The 25,512-nt window shown below is 40.8% G+C and overlaps 1 protein-coding gene across 2 annotated transcripts in view; it reads left to right on the forward strand.

Annotated features, from left to right (window-relative positions):
- Pde3a (phosphodiesterase 3A) overlaps window positions 1-25,512 on the forward strand; it is a 272,622-nt gene that overhangs the window by 233,814 nt on the left and 13,296 nt on the right. For both annotated transcript variants that reach the window (XM_005072911.4, XM_021228875.2), the window contains 8 exons: window positions 1,617-1,771; window positions 3,508-3,645; window positions 8,539-8,650; window positions 11,902-12,015; window positions 12,158-12,357; window positions 13,117-13,320; window positions 14,311-14,466; window positions 16,159-16,417. In XM_005072911.4, coding sequence (XP_005072968.1) covers window positions 1,617-1,771; window positions 3,508-3,645; window positions 8,539-8,650; window positions 11,902-12,015; window positions 12,158-12,357; window positions 13,117-13,320; window positions 14,311-14,466; window positions 16,159-16,417 — 1,338 coding nt within the window. The remainder of the gene's footprint in view (window positions 1-1,616; window positions 1,772-3,507; window positions 3,646-8,538; window positions 8,651-11,901; window positions 12,016-12,157; window positions 12,358-13,116; window positions 13,321-14,310; window positions 14,467-16,158; window positions 16,418-25,512) is intronic.

Genomic DNA, 25,512 nt, shown 5'->3' on the forward strand with positions numbered 1-25,512 from the left:
TATGGGGGCACTGTGAGTAGCTACTGCTTGTGGGTGTTGCTGTAATGATTATTTTTATTGGCACGGCTCTATGGGTTTGTTTTTACTGTACTTAGAGTATACAATGTAGAAAACAAAGCATCAGTGAAATGTAGACTTTAAGGTCATGGCACCATGAGGGATAATTGTGCATCCCTGTCAGCGTTTGGTAGATACACTCAAAATTTGTTGACATATTTTTCCATGAGAATCTTCTGTTGCAATATGCAAAGGGCGAGGAGAAGTCAAAGGAAAACTATTGGCCTGGTTATTGTGTAGCTTTTTGAGGATTTAGGATGCTTCTCCAAGGCTCCCAGGGCTGACAGAATGAGAACATCTGGTCAGGTCACTTTCTGGGCTCTCACAGTGCCATCGTCCTCTAATGCACAGGCCACCTTCATGGACTCTTGCAGAGCATGGGGTCCTCTCTGGATCTACTCCCCTTTCTCCGCAGATCACGAGTTGCACATGATCAGATATGTTTTTATTCTACCCTTTGTTTCTAAGTTTATGCATCAAGCAATTTCATCAGAAAGATGTAAGAAAATTAGGATCCTCAGATAATGTTACAAATGTTTCATGCTTCCTGATGACGGCTTGGAAGTACGTTCTTTACACAGTTGTGTTTTCTGGTTGGATTTTCAGCTAATAATTGCTGACTGGAAGGTGAGATAGTGGGGGAGAAAATGAAAAGAGGAAGCCTAGATTCCCAAGGACCTGGGCCATACACATAAGATCTGTCCACTCACAACCATTAGTCATTGCATTTATTAGTTATGAAGTTCTGCAGACCACTCATCCCTGGGTGTGTCAACATAATTATTCCCATCACACAGGCCTTTTAATTAGTGTGTAGTCAACTTATTCCTGACTTAATACAGTGGAAGAACAGAGGAAACAGAAATTTAAATCTAGTGAGGGTATGGAGCTGTAGATTTCTTGATGACATAATGTAAAGAAGAAAGAAAGAAAGAGAGAGAGAGAAAGAAAGAAAGAGGAGAGAAAGAAAGAAAGAAAGAAAGAAAGAAAGAAAGGGAGAGAGAGAAAGGTGGAGGGAGGGAAAGGAGGAGGAAGGGAAGAAATAAGGGAGGAAGAAAATAAACTTACAGAATTAATACAAACAATTTATCTAAAAGTTATTATTATAAAGTTACCAAATGTCACATAAATCACACATCTTAATTCCCATCTATTTATTAGGATTAGAAATGTATTTGGGGGACCGAGAGGTTACACCGAAGGTAGGAATATGTATTGCTCTCCCAGAAAACCTGAGTTCTCTTCCCAGCACCCATGTTGGGTAGCTTACAGCCAGCTGCCTGTAGCTCCAGTTCCAAGGGATCTAATGCCTTCGTCTGCCCTACACAGGCATATAAATCACGTGTACACAGACATACTGCATATACATAGTCAAAACTAAAATCAGCTTGAAACTATATTTCCTTCCCTATTATTCTGCCTTTGATGCATGGATCCATGAATGCAGTCTCCCTAAATAAATACTTCACCACATGCTGGTGTGTCTCAGGGAGGCTCACTTCCTTGTGTTCCTGCCATGGCGATGTCTCTGATAGCAGGCTGTTCTCTTTCCATTGTAGATGACACTTCCCAAGTGACCTCTGACTATGAGACCAACAACAACAGTGACAGCAGTGATATTTTGCAGAATGAAGAGGAGGCCGAGTGCCGGAGAGAGCCACCGAGGAAAGCATCGGCTTGTGGCACCTATGCTTCCCAGGCCATGATCTTCCTGGTAGCCCCATGTCACTAAACTCATTCATTTCAGTGAGAACTCGCCTCTGTTGCAGAGACCTGCTTAGGCATAGGTTCTCTTGTCATTAGATCTATAGCTGCATCCATTTGGTCCATGTGCCTGTAGCCTTCAGGTTATATTGTTATAATTCTCTCTCTGAGCTTATTGGTTTTCTTCATGATTCTTTTATTTGGTAATGGAAAGTGTGCGTGAGTATGTGTGCGTGCATGTGTGTGTGTGTGCGTGTGTGTGCGTGTGTGTGTGTGTGTGTGTGTGTGTGTGTGTGTGATCAAGTGCACATACAGAAACCACACATGGGAAGTCCAGACAACAACCTTGGGTGTTTTTACTCAAGTTCCATCTGCTTTGTTTGGAGACAAAGACTCTCATTGGTTTGGAGCTCAGTTAAGTGGGCTTGGATGGCTGACTAGTGAGTCCTAGGAACCACATTTCTCTATGTCCCCAATTCTGACTTTACAAGAGACCACCATCAATTTTTTTAATAGGTTTTATGGATAAAACTCCTCTCCCATGTTTGCATGGAAAACATTTTACTGATTGATGGAGCCATCTCCACAGCCCCAAATATTCATCTTTGCATATGATTACAAACAATACAATAAAAAACTAAGACAAGTTTAATGAAAAAATTAATAAACTAATAATATTAAGTGGAAATATAATATAAAACTAATAGTTTAGAAAAAGAGGTTGATTGGCTGACTAATTTTTCTTAGGGCGTCTTCTGTTTTAACTTTGATACCCCCTTGATTAGAAACTGAATCAGTATTTGTTTTCCTTGTTGTATTAGATCAGGTTTGTACTGGTTCTAAAAGGTCCTTTGGTGGTGACTCATCTGGTGTAAAGACTCATTGGTGTACATTTGAGAGAGGTTAAGCGTGGCTGCCAATGACAGGGATGTAATCATCAGCTGCTGCCCTTAGCGTTTTTCTTTGTTTTTGCTACTCGTAGCTTCAAACTAGTTTTCCAAACAAAAATTTTTTAGTGTTTTAATCTCTTTATTTTCTTTACTTTGAAAAATAATTGTGGTAGTGGGAAATCTGAGTATCCTGATTTTAGGACACTTTGTACACTGACTGCCCTTGCTTCACTTAGAGCAACTTGTTTAGTGGAGGGAAGATCTTGGGTCTTGAGGATAAAAATTACATTCCTGAAAGATGTGGCAGCTGTCATTTTCCAGGAAGAATACTGACCTGAACAGTTCAAATATAAATGCAATTAAAGGGGGGTGAAGTCTTCGTCTGCCTCATGCATTTCTGGCAAGGGTTCAATGTAAGGCAGGCTCGCACATCTGTCACATTTGCTGTAGTATAGAAAAAAGGAAGTTTAGAAATAACGTCAGAGTTTTCTGAGGTTTTTCAGTCTTCATTAAAGAGTTTTGTAATTGACACAAAAGTAGTAAAGCTAACATCTGGGAGAAACGTCTGTCTGGGTTGTGTGTGAAAGTCTGGCAAGCAAGCACCAGACTCCATAAACGTCAGTGGAACTGCATCCAGTGCTGGCCTCTTCACTCTGGATACACGTTCTGTCTTTCTGTCATCTTTCTTTCCTTCCTTCCTTTCTTTTCCTTTTTGTTTGTTGACTGATCTTAAGATTAGTGCACTTTTAAGTCATTTATTTCTGAGAGCCACAGTTATTTATTGAATTGACCAAATTGATGATTTTTTTTAATAGAAAAATTATGTGTGGTTCAAGTATCGTCATCTCCATTACAGGACAAACCTATTCTTGCTCCTGAACCCCTAGTCATGGATAACCTGGACTCAATTATGGATCAGTTAAACACCTGGAATTTTCCAATTTTTGATTTAGTGGAAAATATAGGAAGAAAATGTGGCCGTATTCTGAGTCAGGTAAGATATGTATTCTAATGGATAAGTGGAAATATAGAAGGAAACTATATACTAATCTGTACATTCTCAACACCTGTGGGCAGGCTTGCAGAAAGAAGTGAATTTTTTTTATCATAGAACGTGTGTGTGTGATGGGTTTTATGGCTGTGTACTGATCAAAAATCAACTGGAATTTCAATTGAGTATTGTAGTCTACAATTAAGATATTATGTAATTGTTTTAAGGCAAAGGAGGCAGAGATGGTAATAAATCAGCAAGATGGACAAGTAACCGAAATTCATAGAACTGAGCCAAAGAGAAACTGGCCTGGCCCCAGAAAGGAAACTCCTGTTTTTGATGAATCCAGCTCTAATATCTTCTGACCATTGTTTTAACTTTTGAGTATCACAGTGCTTAGCCCTCATGGGAAAAATAAGATACTGTGAAGAAATACGTATCTCCTGAACTGGCATGTGAAACATCAGAATTCTATGTGTTTGAAAATCAAAACCACCTCTTTCACCAGAAATGCAGAGCGAGTGGCCGGATGCATAAAAGAGTGTTTGTTAGTCTTGTCTTTGTAAGAGAGACTCTCTCATGACTGCCCTCTTAAAGGACTGGTTGTCTGGTGGATGCATGGAAGGGAAACATACGGGAATTTGGTGCTTAAATATGCCTGTTTCAAGAATTTCAGCTAAGTGATGAATTGGTTGTGCTATAAAACAGTCATCGTAGTTTGCATGATTCAGGGCTGGGGAGATGATGCATGTGTGAATAGCAGTTACTGCTATTGCAGAGGCTCACCACCCCCTGGAACAGCACTTCCAGGGATCTGGCATCCTCTTACGGACTCTCTAGGCACGAGGCACACACATGGTGTACATGTATACACATAGGCAAGCACTTATACACATGAAATTCTAGTGAATAACTGAAAATTATTTTTATAATCCAAGGGATGATATGACAGCATATCAGTATATATTTAAAATGTGCACATGAGTAAATATCACAGCACCCCCAAAGACTGCTGACTTTCGTGAATCCCAGGTCACCCTTGGCTTTGTGAATCTATACCTCAAAAACTGCAAAGCAACACACCAAAAATGCTTTCAGTGGGACTGGGACCCAGCCCATGCTGATGAGGCCCACTAATACCCTGTTTGCCAAATACTAGAAGCCTGTGGAGCGCTGGTTCTTCTCCACCTCTGAGTCTGGCTGTCCTCAACTGCTCTACAAGAGCCTGAGTATGGAATGTCTCAAGGAAAATACAGTTCACACGGTTTGAATGGGAAGCTCATACTTCTACTTTCAGTGTTAAATACACAGGCCCAGGGAATTCATCTGGTCTTCAAGAAGTGGCCCTTTCCCTGCAGGAATTATTAATCAAGTTGGGAAAGAGACGTAGCGATGGATCAACTAGGTGATGAGCCATGAAGCAGAAGCTAATTACCTCTGCCAGACTTTATTCTGGCCATGAGCATGACACAGTGGCAGGCAGCCATGTTTGTTAGGATTTAAGAGCTCCATTCATCTCTTCCTGAGTCCTTAGTGCCAAACTGTCTGTAAAGCTCCCTGGTCTTAGCAAGTTCAAGGCAGCCACTGTATCCCATGTGCCTTGGTGTCAGAACTCCTTTCTCCCCCTAGGAGTGCTCAAATCCAATTGCCAAGTGTGACACCGAGAGCAAGGCTGTTTTGAAACCAGGCATATGATGTACCATGCTGTAAAATATAGCTATGGTCCAGGCAGGGTCATTCTTTTCTACTGGAGATTATGTGACCTGTATGTCTTCTCTCCCCCCCCCCTCTCTTTTCTCTCTCTTCTGCTTGAGACAGTGTTGCCCTGTAGCACAGTCTGGCCTGCCTGAAACTTCCTGTGCAGCTCAAGTTAGCCTAAACTCATAGCAGCCTTCTTGCCTCAGCCTCAGAGTTCTCAGGTTTTAGATTCTAAACACCACACATGCCTGTTTGTCTCCGATCTCCACAGTAACTTTGGTATAGGTTTTTTTTTTTTTTTTTTTGGTGCTGGCAGTAGTTGGTTGGCTGGTTTGTGTTTTGTTGTTTTGTGGGGGGAGGGAACAAAGGTCTTATATAACACAGGCTGGTGTCAAGCATGCTATGTCACCAAAGATCACATGGAACTCCTTATCCTCCTCTCTTTACCTCCTAAAGGCTGGAATTACAAGTCTACATCACCACACCAGCTTGGTATAGGAGATTTTATTGTTTTATTTTAATCTCTGTATTACAGAAGGAACTAAGGCTTGAAGAATATTTTTACTTTTCCTTTCTTTCTATGTTTTTTGGTAAATCATAGAGTAAATATTAGACTCCAGAACCCTGCATGAGATTAGACTTCTCAGACGTTCAGATTCTTTATATTCAGCCTCATCGTGGAAACCTATAAAACTCATTCATTCATAGCACCATCCAACCCTCCAAACAGAAAGTATGACCACATAGCAAAGTGACCTGTGATGGCTTAGTTTTTCAACACAGTGACAATATAGCAAACAATACTGCAAATTTCTGGTGTCCCTTGATGGTCTCAGAGGTAGGGGTATGAGTGACCATTTTTACTGTTGTGTTGCTAGGGGTTGAATTGAATCCAGTTTCCTAAGCATGGGCTTCTATCCATTAACAACACTCTCAGCTGTTCCGCCTATTTAAGAATCATGGTTACTAGTAGACATTAGGAATATTTAGGGTAATTAACAGTTCCCTAGCATACAAATGGACTTTGAGATCCCATTCCACATAGAGGGATGCTCTCTCAGCCAAATAATATGACAGACTTTGACTATCCCCCATGGAAGGTCTCCCCCTCCCTGGGGAGCAGAAAGGAGATGGGATGGGGGATTACAGGGAGACAGGGGAGGAGGAGAGGGAGAGGCGACTGGGGACTGACATGTAAAACAAGCTTGTTTCTAATGTAAATAAAAAGCAAAATATAAAAACAAACAAAATTTTATTTTGTAAATATATTTTGCGCATATGCTTTCTAATTATGTGTATAAGTTAAAAGTGAATACAATAACAAGCCCATGATAAATGTCTGAAAAAAAACAGTTAGATCTCAAAGCTCACCCACTTATCTTTTGTATGTCATTATACAAGTCATCCAGGAAGGCATACTCTTTGTATCCCTCTCTGTTACCGTTCACCTTGATCCATCATGGAGCATAGAACTTCTGAGGGAATGCAGTTTCAGTTGTCTTGATAAGTAGACCTTTCTGAGATTCTGCATTTAAGCTGATGAGTCCCAAAGTTCTGATTATTGAAAGGTCCCCCTGGCCCCTGACTTGACCTTCCACAACACTTTTAGTGAGATGTTAGGACAGCTGGAATTAATTAGCATGGGCAGACCAAGAATCACCTTTTGTCTGAGACTCCACAAGGCCAACTTTCACTTCAAACAGGCTTTTGAAGAATCATATTGCTGTGGCCACAGTGCCTGGCCTTGCTGAATTCTTTGCATCTGAATGTTGGCTTTTTAGTAAAAATCAATTTATTTCTCTTATCTTTGTATATTACTATTTTCCTCATGTATGTCAGTGCCCTACATGCATGCCTGGTACATGTGGAGGCCAGCAGAGGGTGTTAGATCTCTTGGAACTGGAGTATCAAATGGTTGTGAGATTCTATGGGTGCTAGCAATTGATCCTGGGTCCTTGCAAGAGCATTCAGTATTTTTAACCACTGAGCCTTCTCTCCAGCCCTCACATTTTGAAATTATACTTACTCTTTTCGGTGAACACAGTTTGCCCAGTTCATGATCCTTTCTTCATGAACTTGGGTTGATTTTGTGTGAAATACTAGCTGGTTGATTTTGATAGATCCTTGATTTCAATACCCTGATGTAAAGTCTGACTCTGAAGTAGCCTACTATAGTCTTAACTCTTAGTTCATCTTTGAAAGGTTTCACAAGAACTATGGCATGGTGTCATGTATTTTTAGTCCTGTCACTTGGGAGACAAAGGTAGGTGGATTTCTGTGAGTCTGAGGCCAGTCTGACATAATAGTGAGTTCCAGGATACCCAGAGCTACATTGTGAGACCCTACATTGGTTTTTTTTAATCATATGGAAACTCTGATGATTTGAAGTTCTAATCATTTTGATTTCCCAATTGTAGTTGTGAGGTTTGAATTGGCTAAGACTACAAACTCTAAAACCTACATGTATGGTTTGGATTCTGGCTCTGCTCTATACCCACTAGAAGATCTTCTGCAAGTTGCTCAGTCTCTCTCTTACCAGCATCCTCTGCTGTCAGAGATTGGGAACTCACAGTACCAGTCTCAAAAGGTACTCTGAGAACTACCTATAAACAATGAATATGTGCTGACTGATTAGGGTATGTGTCTGTCTCATTTGGTTCTGTGTGTATACATATCATTGCCATGGTTACTATAATTATTGTAGATCTGGCAGGTATCATTAATTCCCTTAGTGCTTGTATATGAGAACTCAAGTATTGGTAGTAATAATGAGAGTAATAGAAAGGACTCTATTTCTAGCAATGTAGTCAAAGCCATGGCAAACTTCTTTCCATATCCTCCCCATGCTAGGATGGCAGGTGGCAGATGCCAGGCCTGGCTTAGCATGTGTGTGTTATCTTAACGTGTTCAGCAATCAGCAATTTAAGACTCGGGGCATTGTTCTTAGTTATACTGGGGTTTTTCTTTGGATTTCTATGAGATGGTGTGCAGCAATTGCCTTCAATACAGATGGCATAGTCCCTGTGGTAAGGCCCTCCATGGGCTCAGTACACAGAAGTCTTTAGTGTGTTTACTATTCCCAATAGGAATATCTCTCCTAGGAGCACGTCAGTGTGGTTGGCGGATGTACACTCTTACCTTTACCATCTCCAGCACAATGGGTGATCTCTTACAGGGTCTTGTATTCCCCTTTTTCAGGTGTCATACAGACTGTTTGAAGACATGGGTCTCTTTGAAGCCTTTAAAATCCCGGTTAGGGAATTCATGAATTACTTTCATGCTTTGGAGATCGGATACAGGGACATTCCTTGTGAGTATAAGTAGGATAATCCAATGCTTGCTTGTCAGATCTTCAGTTCAGAGAGCGGTGGGAAGCCAAGTCATTGGCTAATCTGGGCGACCTCCCTATATCTATGGCTGCTGCAGCTGGAAGCCTCTCTCCTTCGCTGCGTGTTATGTGAGACCCTGGAGCCTCACCCACCTCCTCGAGCCTCATATCTTTATCTTGAAAATAGGGTCATGAGATCCGTTTCACATGAGTGTCAGGATCAAATGGGATGATGGTACTTCTTAAAAGGTTAGAATGGGCACCCTGTGTATATCTCATAGCTGTTTGAGATAAGATTAAACGTTAAATTTAAATGTATTCTCATTAAATAGTCACCTGCTTTTATCGAGTGAATCTAAGCTTTTATCATGGTATCTGATTAGTTCAACAACTAAAACAAGAACAACTGATGTTTCCTCAAGATGAGATAAATCTGGCTAGTGCTCAGAGGGTCTAGAAGATGGTGGTTTAGTTAACAGCATAGAAAAGAAGAAATATACATGGTAATGGGGAAGTTTTAAAAAGTCAGGTACTTGTGAAACCCCAAGATGAGAGCACAGTCAAGAATTTCAGTTTTGACGATCTAGAAAATTAATGAAGACAGAGTGCAAGGGAGAGGCTAAATGGTCATGTCAAATATGCTTAATCACTGTTACGTTATGTTATGATTTTTATACAGTACTATAGAATGTATGGAACTGAAGAAAATGTCCAAAACACACAACCGAAGGAGCCGTAGAAGTATATAGCATCCATATGGTCTTTCAAAGGAATAAATACATAGAAGAAAAACCAATTCTATCCAATCTATTAATTTGAATATATCTTGGGAATGTGGACTCTGACAGCATGTGCAATAACATTGGGCATGTCATTTAAAACATGTTTTCCCTTTTAAGTTTGCTTGTATACATTTTGAACTTCAAAAGCTTGTGTCTTTTTCAGTTATCAAGACTTGAAGGGCTGGGGTGTAGCCCTGTTGGTAAAGTACTTGCCTAGCAAGTAGAAAATCTGGTGGCACATGTCTGTACTTTCAGCACTCAGGATGCTGAGGCAATAGGATCAGAAATGCAAGGTTATCCTGGACCACATAATGAGTTCAAAACAATCTTGAACTCTAGGGAAAGACACCCTGCCTTAAGGCAAAAAAAAAAATAAAGTTAAATTTTAGAAATGCTTATACTATGACACAAATAATTGGCCAGCATCTCTGAACAAGCTGGACATGCTAGCCTAGTGAGCAGGATGCTGCTTTTAAGATATACACATGGTATACTCACGTGAAGATGCATAGCCCATAGTGTGCCACTGGGAGATTCTGAGGGATACAAGATCAAGCACAGGCAAAATTGGCGGTGTGGGGGGGAATGCTTAGTGGTACCGGGTCCTTTGGGAAAGTCTGGCTGCTCAGACCGTGGAAGTTGGAAGAGAGACATGAGAAGGGGGTTGGTGGGGGGGTGGGGGCGGGGGGGAATCTGGCTATAAGCCTGGCTTCCTTTAATGTGACTTTCCCAGGGCTCAGTCTGGTCAGATGCCAACAAGTGACATAAATGTTAGTGATTTCACAGGGATTAAGGAGTTACATAAATAAACATTTTCAGGAAGGCAGCCCAGGAAAACTAAAGTATAGTTATGCACCAGACAGGATTTGCAAGTCGCTGTTTTATACACAAATTTATTTTGTTTTTCCATCAGCAGGTTTCAGTGAATTCACTTAGATGCCACATTGCATAGGAAGACTGCGATGTGGCCATGCTGCTTTGCTGAAACCTAGAACACATTGCTCTTTGTAGCGTCATGTGAGACAGTGGGAAGGACAGGCCAGTACTCAAGTATAAAAGGAAGCTTCCAGAGTCTAAACTTATCGTTTTACGTTTTTTATTTCTATTTTTAGATGAGTAAATAATTTATTCTTGGAAACCATGGAGCTGTCCACTCCATGTGAAAATAATGTATGTAGTAAGGATACTTACAGGGCAAATAGGTTGGCTCAGTAGATAAGGATGCTTGCCATCAGAACTGACGGCCTAAGCTTCGTCCCTGAGCCCAATGGTAGAAGGCAAGAACTCATTTCCAAAGGTTTTCCTTTGGCCTCCAGGGTGTGCTTGTGTGTAGGTGTGTATACACTTACACACAAAAAAATTACAATAAAACTGCTTACACTTTCCAAGGTCTCTTGGCTCCTTGCATTTCCACAAAAGAGTTTGTTTCCATCTCCTAGGAAAGCTTTAGCTTGATTTGTGCTGCTTAGAAATATAATATTTCCTCTCTGTTGAACACTGACACTTAGGTTAATGTGAACACACTAATAAAAGCTTTCCTGGTCATAGTTTTAACTACAGACATTCACTGATCCAATTATTTTAGCATTGACACTCCTGAAGAATTATGTGTCTTATGGCTTTCTGTAAACGAATCCACAATTAATATTAAAAAACCATGGAAGGGACGTGAAAATGGAATCAGACGGACTGTGACTTGAGACTCTGTTCACATCTTAGAGATTAAGTCTTTAATCAGAGTCCACCCCTAACTCCATTCAGGGCACATGGGAGCATAAAAGTTAGCTGTCATGCAAGTTAGTCTGAGTTCATCCAGATGCAGTTATAAAAAGGCAGAGATTAAGGGAGAAACCATGAAACAGCAGTATAGTCCACATAGGCAACTTATTTGTACAAGTGTGATAAAAATCTATGATTGCTTGGTGAGGATTGACGTTGATGGACATTTGTTGGTTCCTAATGGTAAAAGAGGATGTGTGGAATTTTGATATTGTCACTTGTCCCTTCTGCTGGGCATCTTTGTTGTAAATAAGGAAGAAGATGCCATTAATCTGAGATGACTTTTTGGTCATTGAGACCATTGGTCTGAGTAGTTTAGGTCTTTCTTTCTGCATCTCTATGTAGTATTTCATGTACAGGAACAAAGAGAGAGAAATACAAACACAACACGTTGAGTTTCCTGCGTACATACACTTCTAGAAAAATCAGACATTGACTTTTCCACTTTGGATATCTGCATGCATGATAAATGCTGTGGGTATGATTTCTTGTTACTGTGGACATAATGGAATTGGTGGAAGAATTTTCCAGAAGTGCATGTCCAGGGCAGTCTGGCATGCCTCCCCTGGAGAGTTAATATGTGCAGACAGAAGTGTTTATCCAGTAGATGGCACTCTCCACCCTTGAACCCCAGAGTTCACCAGCTGATGTGCCTTCTTTGCATTGTTTCAGATCATAACCGAATCCACGCCACAGATGTTTTACATGCTGTTTGGTATCTCACAACGCAGCCAATCCCTGGCCTCCCAAGTGTCATTAGTGATCATGGATCAGCAAGCGACTCGGGTGTGTATGAATTATGCCTGCACTTCTTGTAAAAGCCAGGAACTGGGGGGGTCACGCACTTTGCTTTCAGAAGAAATCAGAAAGATGATTCCAGTTTTACAGTTTTTAAGATTTCCTGTCATTTTTCACTCCCTCTCCCCAGATTCTGACAGTGGATTTATCCACGGACACATGGGATATGTGTTTTCAAAAACGTATCATGTGTCAGATGACAAATATGGGTGTCTGTCTGGAAATATCCCCGCCTTAGAGTTGATGGCTTTGTATGTCGCTGCAGCCATGCATGACTACGATCACCCAGGGAGGACGAATGCTTTCCTGGTTGCCACCAGTGCTCCTCAGGTAAAGGTTACATTTTCACGAGGAGAAAATTATTTACGGTATGCATTTCTTGGAATAAAATTAATTTTACAAACGTGACGTCTAAGAGACCCTAGGTCTGTAGGAACCAACCTGTACTTAGTCCTCAGTTAAAATTCTTGGAGGTCTTGTTAATTCCAAAGATATCATGGTTTAGGCCAAGTTATTCGTGGCCGATGTTCAACCTCATCACAGAGAAAGACAGTTTCTCTGTTGCCATCTTAGGAGGGACTCAAATGACTAAGTGTGAGTATCCTCAACATAGCAAAGACAGCTTGCATACACATCCCTTTCTGAAAAGGTTGAAGAACGATGTTTTCCTTGGTCCTTTAAGACTATAGTACTTTGTATGTAAAACTTAGTCTTTGAAATATTTCCGTGGCAACATTGCTTCTTAGTGCATGTATTTACTGTCTCTTTATCTTATACACTGGGGATAATTCTTTTGATCTAAACAGTGTTTCCTCAAACAAAAATTTTCTTAAAGAAGATATTATATATAATTTATAATATATACATAATTATATATAATAATTTTCAGAAAAAAGTTTTAAGGGGAGAAACTTATATGTCAGAAAACAACATCGCCCAAGAAAAGGCATTATAGTCACAATAATGCAATGATTCTTAATAGCCAGCACCAAAATGAGAAATTTAAAGCCTTCCGTATCCTCACAGACTTTTGTGATTCCTTTTTAACTTAAGAAGTTGGACTCTCCCTTCTCCTGCCTTTCACCTTAGGCGGTACTGTACAATGACCGTTCAGTTCTGGAGAATCATCATGCAGCTGCAGCATGGAATCTCTTCATGTCCCGGCCAGAGTATAACTTCTTAGGTAACCTGGACCATGTGGAATTTAAGCATTTCCGATTCCTAGTCATTGAAGCAATTTTGGCTACCGACCTGAAGAAACACTTTGACTTTGTAGCCAAATTTAATGCCAAGGTAAGTAGATGTCTACCAGCGTTCATCTTGTGGACACATTAAGAGGTGTTTTGTGTCCAAAGTAGTAGACAAAACTCAGTTGCCATGAGCTTTATGTGAGAAGGAAGTGATTGAATTATTTTTTCCCAAGCTGGCGTAAAAAGTCACCTTGGCTGTGTGTTAGACTTTGTTTTATAGAATGAGAAACATTAGCTATCACTGCTGCTTTGTTTGATGTAGCATATAAGCATGTCTAGAGTACATGAGGTAAACTATCTGACAGGAATAGAAAGGACAGAAAACTTGAAGCAAAACTTCATGTGTCAAGCATAAAAGCCCAACTATTCATTCAAGAAAGTTTCTTATCTGTTCCTGAGAAGAAACCTCAGTCAGTAAAGTGTTTGCTTTGTCAGCAGGAAGACCTAAGTGTTGACCTTAAGGACCCACATTTAAAACAACAAACAAAAAACTGAGCATGGCAGTGGTCATGCATAATGCAATTGCCTCAGCAGTGGGGAGGCCAACACTGGAGCCTCCCATGTCTCAGTAGCCAGCTGGGTAGTCAGAGACAGACCCTGTCTGAAAGCACGGTGGTGGCTCATGAGGAAAGACACCTGAGGTCTGAGGCTAATCCCTGACCTACACACACACACACACACACACACACACACACACACACCACTCCTGCAAATACATTTATACATACACATACAAAAGAAACCTTATTGTAGTTTTGTTATTTAATAGAAATTGAAACTATGTGCTAACTTCAAACAGGATTTCTTGTGAGTTCAGGAATAGCAACTTTTTGCTGACTGCATTAATTTCGGGTGAGCTGCATCACTTTTTTTTTTAGTGCAAGCCAATGATATTAGTTCCAGTATCAAAAGTTCTGATGTTTGATGTTCTTACTCCCGCACAAAAAGAAGACAATAAGATTCTATTGTCGCCTCTCATGTTCTAGTTGAGCAATCATGGAGATAGAACATGTTAATTTTGTCCCTCAAACAGGTGAACGATGAAGTTGGGATAGATTGGACCAATGAAAACGATCGTCTCCTGGTGTGTCAGATGTGTATAAAGTTGGCTGACATTAACGGGCCTGCTAAATGTAAAGAACTCCACCTGAAGTGGACAGAGGGCATCGCCAGTGAGTTTTATGAGCAGGTAACTCACAGAGCTGCATCATCCACCATAAGCCATATGTTCTTGCTGGGTACAATGTCACCAAAGCTTCCCTCAAGCCATGACAGCATGATCACTCCATCTTACACACACACACACACACACACACACACACACACACACACACACGCAGGCATGTGCATCGCACATACATTTATATATATATGAGAGAGAGAGAACAGTTTTCGCAGGAATTTAAAAATGACACATGAAAATGAACTAAATTCTTGAATACCCAGGTAAAATTTTCACTAGGCATTTTAGAGAGACATGTCAGTATAGTAGAATAATCTAGTGAGTTGTTATGAACAATATTTCAGTGCCGAATTGCTACAGGTCTGTTTATCATAGTAAAAGTAGCTTTAGTATTAGAAAACATAAATTGACTGCTTTCTGGTAGAGCTAAATAACAGCAGTACATGAAAGGGTGTGTGTGTGTGTGTGTGTGTAGACTCTAGACTTGATACAAGAACAGTTCCCACAACAAAGGTGTTTACTCTGTGGGGGATGGGGGATAGAGATGACAGACTGGGGGGGGCATCGATGACAGATAGACTGTGGTCCAATGTTAAAAGCCACATGTAGAACTTCAAAAATAGGTTTATCAGAGCATTGCTGTGGAGTTTGAGCAGAGAAATCCTCTCAAGTGCTTATGACAGAGCTGATCCAAAAGAAATGCTAGATCCTTCTTGAGTGCCCTAGACCACAGGCCAAGCCAGCATGGTGACACAAGCTTGGAATGCCAACATGGAGAGGCTGAGGCGGGACCTCCTGGGGCTGCAGGGTGAGGTCAGATCATAGAAGAAAAGGGTGTGACTGTAACAAGTATGTCCATGTCACTGGGACAGACCACTCAGATCAATAGCAGAAAATAAAAGTTGTTAGCATTAAAGGTCCCCAACCAGGTATAATTAATGGTACTTAAATAGGGATTGTAATAAACTTTTAAGCTTTATGTAGTCAGCATTCATATGCAAAATAAAGTATCTATGCTTTCAAAAAATAGTGCATTGCCTTTACTAGTAATGGCATTATCAATCAATGGTAAAGTGTTAAAATACAGAAAAACATGAAAGAAAAGGAAAATCTACATACCCTGGCTTATAATTTGATTAAGTTTTTAAGTTTTCAAGGCAACCTCTTGTTTATGAGCTGTTATGTTTATTCTCATCAATATTCAAGGCAATGAAAGCAAAAGATACTGTAATAAGTAAGAGTATTAAAACATAATCACAGATTATAAATTAAACAAAATCTGGAGTAATATAGCAATTTGAATGGGGCAAGAAAATAGTTGATGCTTTCTAGTAGTCAAAGGCAGAGAGACAAACATAATAGGGTGGTGTGACTCATCTGGTGCTTGCTGCCTAGTGTGCAGGAAGCCTTCAGTTCGAACCCCAGCTCCACTGAAGTAGCGGTACATATCAGTAATCTCATTACATGCCCTTTTTAAAAAGTGAACCAAAAATGCAAGACTGCACAGTTACAAAATACCAGGAGCAAAGTCCTTCTGTGGACATATTAGTCATCGGCAATGACTCTGAGCAATGACTTCAAGGGATTTATATGACTCTGTTATGGAGTATCCACACATTAAATGCCAGTTGAATGTTGGCTTGTCTTATGTTTATTTATGCTCCTCTGTCATTTATCTTTGTGAATCCCCATTTCTAGGGTGATGAAGAAGCCAGCCTTGGTTTGCCCATCAGCCCCTTCATGGACCGCTCTGCCCCGCAGCTGGCCAACCTTCAAGAATCCTTTATCTCACACATTGTGGGTCCTCTATGCCACTCCTATGACTCTGCGGGTCTCATGCCAGGAAAATGGGTGGATGACAGCGATGATTCAGGGGACACTGATGACCCAGAAGAAGAGGAGGAAGATGCTGAAACACTGAATGAGGAAGAAACCTGTGAAAATAACACAGCTCCCAGTAAGTCATAAAATTCAGCCCTGGTGAGATTTTCCAGGGGTGGGTTCTGCCTTGGATTTAGAGGATTTTGTGCTTCTCATAAACTACATACCCAAGCTCAATTTGCTAGGTTGGGCACTAAATAGCTACCTGTATCATAACAGAGACAGTGGGAGAGTGAATGTATGGCAATCAGATATCACACAAAGATGTTTTCACTGTGAGATAGAGCTGATAAGTAGCTTCACTATTTCTGAATGATTTAGAATCTCAGTTACCAGATGCACCAATTGCAGGCATTTTGTTTCATGACTGAGTTGGGAAATGAGAAGAGATAAGAGGACTTTTGTCAGCCTGGCACATGGTGGTGGCACACGCCTTTAATCCTGGCACTCGGGAGGCAGAGGCAGGCGGATCTCTGTGAGTTCAAAGCCAGCCTGGTCTACAGAGCAAGTTCCAGGACAGCCTCCAAAACAATACAGAGAAACCCTGTCTTGAACAAAACAAAAGAAGAAGAACCCATTTAGCATTTAGGGGAAGAGCATTTATTTGGTTCACAATGCCAGGTCCCAGTCCATTGTTGAGGGCAAGTCATAGCAGCAGTCACTTGAAGTAGGTCATATGACACTCACTGCCAAGAGCACAAAGAAGCACATGGATCCCTGCTTCCTCTCTATACTGTTTACGCTCAGCTAGCTTCCCTCTCTCTCTCTCCTGCAGTTCAGGGCTAGCCCAGGAAACAGTGCCACACACATTCGGGGTGTGTCTTCCCACTTTGCTTAACAGTCAAAACCATCCCTCACAGACATGCCCACAGGCCAACCTGAGCTACAGTTCCTCAGCCAAACTTCCTTCTCGGGTGACTCTGAGTTACAACAAGTAAACAATGAAAATTCACCAGTGTGTTGCCACATCTGGTAATTGGATCTGGGTGCATTACACATGCAGCCAATAATCCAACTGACTCAAGTGACTATAAAAACAGGACTCTGTCACACCTTACACCTTTAGATACACTCCTCTGTACCTCTTATAACAAAACACAGTGTCTAATAATACAATTAGTAAAACCCACAACCTCTGAAATGAAATATACAAGTATGTCTTGTGACCATGTGAACACAGCATGTTTTCTATACACTTGAAAAGACAAAGAGAAACCTTAGTATTTTCAAAGTCCATGAATAAAAATAAAACATCACCACAGGCAGATGCCCTTGCCATTTTTTTTCTCTATTTTGGTCAGTCAGGAAAATGCAAGAGTTGGTTACTGTCTATCATAGAGTAAGGAGGTTTTCTACCATGCCGATTTGGTCCATTCTCTCTGTCTCTCTGTCTCTGTCTCTGTCTCTGTCTCTGTCTCTCTCTCTCTCTCTCTGTGTGTGTGTGTGTGTGTATGTCGATGTGGATATAGATGATATAGTTGATACAGATAGATAATATAGACAGGGAGATATAACCTGATTTTCAACACACGCTGGCAAAATTAAAGAACTCATTGTCAACTGGATTTACTTGAGAGAATCTTGGAACACTGGCTTTGGACCAGATTCTTGCGTGTCCTGTCTGACTTGTTAGCCTTTCTTGTTCATTGTCTCTTTTATTATCGTGTGTGTATCTGCAGGCATAAATGCGGAAGTCAGCTGAAAATGTTCCATGTTATTCCTTACCTTCCACTTTGTTTAACACAGCATCTCTTGCTCTTCATCGCTGCCTAAGCCAGGATAGCCTGTCTCTACATCATGTCTATATATAGGAGCATTGAGAATACACATTTTCTGGCACATCGTCAGCTGTAAGTAGATGATAGGATCCGAACTCAAGTCCTCACACTTGTACAGCAAGCACTTACCCACTGAGCTCCCTCCCCAGCTTCTAGCTTCTGAATTGAATTGAGGAAACTGAAAAGTTGATTTTTTTCTCTAATATTCTATTGTCAATATATTTCCTATGATGCGTGTAAAAAGAATATTGATTTTAGGATTCAGAGCTTTAACCTGAGACTTGAGATCCAAGACTTACTCATCTTTTAGGGTTTTTTTGTTTGTTTGTTTGTTTTGTTTTTTCTTTTGCTTTCTTTTCCTCTTCAAACAGTCAAACAGCCTGACACTCTGCTCATGGAGAGAAAGTTCTGTCAGTGAATATCTTGAAAGTCCTGTGTCAGCTGAGCCTCTGAAAATGCTTTGTCCCCAAGAGTCTGTAGGGGTTGCCATTTAAACTCACATACATTATTAAGGCACATACCCAGGCATGGGAATTGAAGGAGTCATGCCAGGACCATTATTTAGCAGGGTCAGCTTTCCTATCTAAGCTTGAATGGGGAATGGTCTTTCCAAATGCTGGGCTAGCATGCTGGCCTCCAGAGTGATATGATGTTGCCTTGGCCCTCCTATTTCAGCCAATTCTAGTGAAACATTCATGAGAAGTCTATGGGTTCAGTTACACATGGCTTTCAGTGATTAAGTAGCGCCCTTACACTGAAATTTAAAACATCTCTGCCGCAGTAATTATATGCTGTAGTTTTAGATGTGTGACCTGTTCATGCACAGATTTGTGTGTTTTGGAATGTATGTTTATGTGTGAGAAACGTGTGTAGGTGAAGGTCCGGGTACATGTAGAGATCCTGGGTTAATTTCACCTTATTATTTGAGACAGAATTTCTCTGTGAACTTGAAGTTCGTTTATTTGGTTAGGCTGGGGAGCCAGTGAGCTCCAGGGATCCACCTGCCCCAAATCTGTGATTACAGTGGGATTGCAGATGCTTCCCAACATTCTAGCTTTTTTGCATGGATGCTAGAGATCAAGCCAGGGTTCTCATGATGTATAGCAAACACTCCATCCACTGGTCCACCTCTCCAAATGCTTTTGAAGCGCCTTTGCAATCCCCAAAATGACTAAGGTGGAGTGATGCTAGCAGATTTAACCACCAGTCACAGTGTAGAGTTGTGATGTTTAGTTAGACACCTCCTCCTTTTAATAGAGGAGAAAACAAGCTTGACAGCCACCTGTAAGCAGAAGGCTGTAGAGCCATAGAAGGGACTCGGGTTTCTTTGTCTTCAACTCTGTTGCCCTTGAGTTCTTTGTAATTTTCATTTCAGAATTCAAATTGGCTGAGATGTTTGCTTTGATTTAGCCTGATCTCAGATCTTAGGGGAAAGATATTAAATAGCCACCAGTGAGTTCTGCAGTTTGTAAAACTTGGAGGTCTCCCAGGAAACAGAATAAAATGCTGCAGTGTGATGTTCTGAGCAGAGGGGGCTTTACCCCACCTCATAATTAAATCTGAAAGGTTCCTGGGGCGAGCTAAGAGGTTTCTAATGAAGTACTAAGCTGTGCTCAGAATCCAAGCAATGAAAGGCGCTTTGTTCTCTTTTCAAAAGGTTCCAGTGCTGAATAATTTGGCTCCCAACACAGGCATGCTTTAGGCCACCTGCAGATTCTAATCGACGCAAATTTATTTGGAACAACTTTTTCCTACGTCACTTGGTTCAGCATAATTTTATTGCTAACGTTCAACAGCCACCTAAGAGAACAGCTGCTCTCCTGGGGCCTGCCCCAAAAGGAAAAAGGGGGGAAGCGGAATTTTGTTATCTCCTTCCCTGCAAATATGCACACTGTGCACAGTAGGCAGTTTCCTCCTGTTTTGATTCAATCCATTTGGGGAAGCAGTAGACTCGGGGATGGGGGGTGGGTGGGAGGGGGAGGCTCCCGAGGAGATGGTTTAGTGATTAGTTCAATTTGCTGTTCTTACAAAGGACCTGGATTCAGCTCCCAACACCCACTTGGCGAGTCACCACATTTGTAACTCCAGTTGTTTCCAGAAATCCGGTGTCTTCATCTGTTTCTGCAGGCTTTTGCTTTCCTGCTACCTGGTGCCCATACACTTAAACAGGCTCACATGCATTCATATAAATAAAAATAAATTGATTACAAAAGCAAATTCATGCTTAATCACCATCACATCAAAGCTAGAGTAGAAGGCTTTGCGGGGAAAATAAATTTTAATTTACCTTTAAAAATAAAATGTGCTTTCATATTGCATGGCAAAGGTGTTAGGGTTTACGTGGCACAGTGTGTTGGTGGATCAGAGCAAGGCTTGCTGTGGAGATCACACCCCACAACAGATCTCATGTAAGAGACTTATGGGGAGGCATGAAAGGCCATCTCAGAGAGAGAGAGAGAGAGAGAGAGAGAGAGAGAGAGAGAGAGAGAGAGAGAGAGAGAGAGAGAGAGAGAGAGAGAATATGAGAGACCAAGAGAGTGGACTGGTGCCTTTTACAGGATACAGCAGCTGTGGATGACATGGGTGTTGACCCTAGTCTCTAAGGACAGCAGGCTGAGTGAGCAAATGGATTCTAACATTCCTCCTGTTTGCTTATTATAAAAGGTTGGGTGATGTTAAGGCAGGTGAGGAAACAGGAACGGATGATAGTGGGGCAGGCGAGGGAAGAGGAAGGTGTGGTGGTGAGGCAGGAAGGGTTACCGTGCTCTTTAGACTACTTCCTAATGCCTGGGGGGTGTTGATATCTTTGAGGACCCAAGGAAGCTGGGATGCTGGCCAAGTCCTGGAAAAGCAGGCCGTTTTACTTGCTTTCCAGGCTCTGCAGGACCATCGGTGGGACCACCTGAGGCTAGCCACTTTGAAGCTTCTAGGATGCAGATTTTGAGGGAATATCTAAACTTGGCAGAATGCTGGAACACACACACACACACACACACACACACACACAGTAGGAGCAGAAGATAAAGTTAAGGAGTTTAGAGAGAAATTTTCTTCGTTAGATATACACTTTAGGCCCATGGTCCTGGTAGTTAGGGGAGGGGAGTTCCAAGACCAGGGGAAGGAGGAGATCCTCTGGAATAAGCAGAATAGGCATTTGGGGGATAGGCTGTTGATAGACAGTGCTTATCTGGAGTTATATTGACCTGTGAGAGGTGGGTCCAAGTCAATTCCCCGAAGCTTATAAGAAATTTCTAATTTTACAAACAGAGCTGAGTTTTCCACATTGTAGGCAAGATAGTACTTTGAATAATAGTAGAAACTTTGGGAAATAAATGATTTGTGGTTAAAAGCATGAACACTCTTTCTTGTATCCAGAAGCCTGGATGTACATAGTTTAGACAGATGTGTTTAGAACAATGAGAAGCATTTTTAAATTTATACTTAGAAGACAACAGGAGAGTTAAAATTTTGAGCTTGTGACGATAATAGTATTAGTCAACACTTACCAAAGCTATATCAATAGCTTAACAGAACTCTGTTGATTATGAAAATTCTGAACTTTTGAAGTCTTACTGTAAGGATAGCATAGAGAGGGAAATAAATCTGAAATAGTTTTCATTTTTTATACCTTAAATCACTTTCTTATCACAACTCAGGATATCAAGTCTTTAGACTTCTATAACTTGAAAATTTTATACATCCTAAGTCACTTTCTTATCACAACTTTGTCTTTCATGTCCTCAGACATTTATAAATTGCATTTACACACTGTATAATGCCTTCTTACACCTGAAAAAATTTTCTCCAATTCTCACAACTTAAGCTTTGGTATCCTCAGACCTTATATAAACTTGTTTTCCTATCCATTCCTTCACTGAGACGCAGGTGGTTGGTTACTGAGGGCAGTCACTGTAAAGTGAGGTCCTTTAAATAAACAACTAGTAAAAAGTTGCATTGACATCCGTTTTTGTGAGTTTATCTCTTTTTAGAATCTGGTAAACTTGTGTCTAGACCTAGTAGCATAGTAGCTCTAGGAATGTGAGGCCTGTGGTCTATTTTACATATAAATATAATTGAGAATGCAGTCAATGCCTTGGTTGCTGCTGTTAACCTGGCAAAGCTATCATTAACCTAGTCATCAAAACCGTGAGAGATCTGAGAAGGATAATTTAACCTAAGTCATCAGGAAGTATAGATCCAGCAGCTTCCAAGTCTATTAAGAATGACAGACTTACCGGCGACTTGGACAATCACCATGGGTTCCTACATGGTTATTATAGGCAAAGGTCCCAGGGCAGCATCAGACTTTGGCTGCCAGGCCCAAAAGAACTAACAGACTTTCCCATGTAGGAGGAATTGGGATGTGGGGAAGGGGGGGCAGTTAGCCTTCTTTCTCTAGACAAAGTAGGGCAATCAGTTCCTCAGTGTCCTGCTTATGCATGGTTTGGGGACAGGTTCTGGCAGCAGGCAAGGTAAAGGATTTTTCTTGCCCCATGGCCAGCTTTGCCACATTTAAAGCAAGCTCCAGAAAGTGGTTGTTCTGTGCCCATCATCTTCTATGGAGAAGATTAGCGGTGCTACCATGAGCTGGTATGTGCCTCTATAAAGAAAAGCCTTTTTTTCCCCCCTGAAACAGGGTTTCTCTGTATTGTTTTGGAGGCTGTCCTGGAACTTGCTCTGTAGACTAGGCTGGTTTCGAACTCACAGAGATCCGCCTGCCTCTGCCTCCTGAGTGCTGGGATTAAAGGCATGTGCCACCAACGCCCAGCTTGAAAAGCCTATTTTTTAATTAAACATTTTTAATGCTATATCCAGCAGATTCTGCAGAGTTTGAGGGACATTTATCTGTTAATTATACCCAATTTAGTAACTTGCTTTAGGCTTAACTTTGAAAACATACAATTCCTGTAATTAATTGCATTAGTACTTAGCATAACTACAAGTTTAGTTCTGGACACATAGAAATGACTCAGCAGTTAAGAGCACTGGCTGCTCTTCCAGAGGTCCTGAGTTCAATTCCCATTAACCACATGGTGGCTCACAACCATCTGTAATAAGATCTGGTGCCCTCTTCTGGTATGATAAAAACAAAGCATCCGTATACATAAGGGGGCTGGAGAAATGGCTCAGGGGTTAAGAGTACTGACTGCTCTTCCAAAAAAATCTAATCATTTATAAGGTGACTATTAACTAGTATTGACGATGGAAATAATGCTATCTGAAAAAGGAGGTCTAATATATTTATTGAATATAGAGTTTACTTACAGGGAGATAGGAGCTCTAGGAACATGGCTGGCTTCCAAGGGAGAGGGTTTTTGCTTTCTCTTGACCTTATATCCTCACCTGTACCAGGTATGCCTGTCCACGTTTGGGGCGTGGACAGTACTGTAGGCTCACTCCTACATAGTATGTCTTAATTATCCTTAACACTTTACAAGTTAATGGCTTTTATAAGACTAGGAGTTTGAATTCCGTTCTTGTTAGGTTTAGCCTTTAAAAAATTTAGAATTGAAGTTCTTTACTATTAAAATAAAACTTGTAATTACAGATATAGGCCATAGCGAGAGTGTCAACCTTACTGACCCTTTTATAGTGCACCATTATAGAACACTGCAACTTTTTGTATGGCTTAGTATGTACAAAGAGCTAAAGCTTAAATTGAGCAGAGATGAAGAAGGAGCTTGACTGTGGACCTGAGTAGACCTTAGGAATTTACACATCTTATTGTTTATCAAGTATACTTTATCAAACATATGTTGTTACTTATCTAAATTTTCTAGGAGCTTGTTATTAAATAGTTAGCAAAGACAAAAGCAGTTAGACATCTTAAATCAGCTTTTGTTAATCTTTTTTTTTTTTTTTTTTGGTTTTTCGAGACAGGGTTTCTCTATTGTTTTGGAGGCTATCAGTCCAGCCTGCCTCTGCCTCCCGAGTGCTGGGATTAAAGGCGTGCGCCACCACTGCCTGGCTGCTTTTGTTAATCTTAATGGACCTTTATAACACTCAAATTTTATCATCATATACAGTATGTTCTAAACCAGAGGTTTTTTTTTTAAAGATTTATTTATTTTGAATACAACATCCTGCTTCCATGTCTGTCTGCAAACCAGAAGAGGACAGCAGATCTCATTACAGATGGCTATGAGCCACCACGTGGTTGCTGGGAATTGAACTCAGAACCTCTGGAAGAGCAGTCAGTGCTCTTAACCTCTGAGCCATCTCTCCAGCCCTCTAAACCAGAGTTTAGTCACATAATAGCATTTTGTAGCAAATATAACCTTAAATTTTTATCATCGTAAAAAAAAATCCATACCAGTCCAAAATATTTGGGAATTGTTGCTTCCTTAGTATAAAAGATACAATGATAAATAGAGAGCTTATTAAGACTAATAATTTTTACAATTTTTGCTTTATGGTATGTGGTTATCTCAAGATGGTGAAGCCACATGGTATGCACTGATTAACCTTAGTAAAGATGATTGCCAGCCATGTGGGTACTTACATTCTGATGAGGTCATCAGTCTAGAAGGAGGGGAGCTACATGGTTGCTAATTAAAACATCTGATTTCCTAGTAGATCTCTATTTTGTTTAATGATAGTCGAATACAAGTTACACACACACACACACACACACACACACATATATATACACACACACACACATATATACACACACACACACAAACATTCACCTATAAATTTTTGTCTATAAGCCTTTTGTTATGTCAGGCCCATGTTAAGTGCCAGTACAGCTGACTACTCCAGTTTATACCTGAGAAGGGAGTTCAGATTGAGGAAAGAAACAGACAAGAAACAGAAGATAAAGTCGGAAGAACATCCAGTGAATACTGGGATCGGCCCTAAGTTTAGTGCTCAAAGTACTTATATACCCCAACCAAAAGGGGGGGGCAAAAGGACCTCCTTACCAATGATACAAGGAACAAACAAACATAATTACTTCCTTAATTCTCAAAACATCTAGCAACCACACCTTGGATTAAACCTACTTCTTATCTGACCTTGAGGATTAAGACATTCAGTAACCACACTTAGATCAAGTATTCTGTTATCTAGGCAAGACATCTAGTGACCACACCTTAGGCCAAACATCCTTCAGCAGCCATACCTTAGACCTTTAGGTCCTAAGCCTTTAGCCTTGAAAGAGCAAGGATAGGCTTGAACTCTCTGACCTTAAGTCAATATGGAATGGAGCCACTTCTATGGACCCCATCATTGTTATAAGTTTAAAGACCAATTTTGTTGCACACTTTGTAGATTCTAAACAATACCCAATGAGCTTTCCAATCATGAAGTAGAGTTTGCAGCATAGTCTTAAGAGATCATTTTGAGAGCAGAACACAGAGAAATTGTAGCGACAACATGTGGAAAGTAG

Source organism: Mesocricetus auratus, unplaced genomic scaffold (assembly GCF_017639785.1).
Source record: "Mesocricetus auratus isolate SY011 unplaced genomic scaffold, BCM_Maur_2.0 Super-Scaffold_100001, whole genome shotgun sequence".
Classification (NCBI taxonomy): Eukaryota; Metazoa; Chordata; class Mammalia; order Rodentia; family Cricetidae; genus Mesocricetus; species Mesocricetus auratus.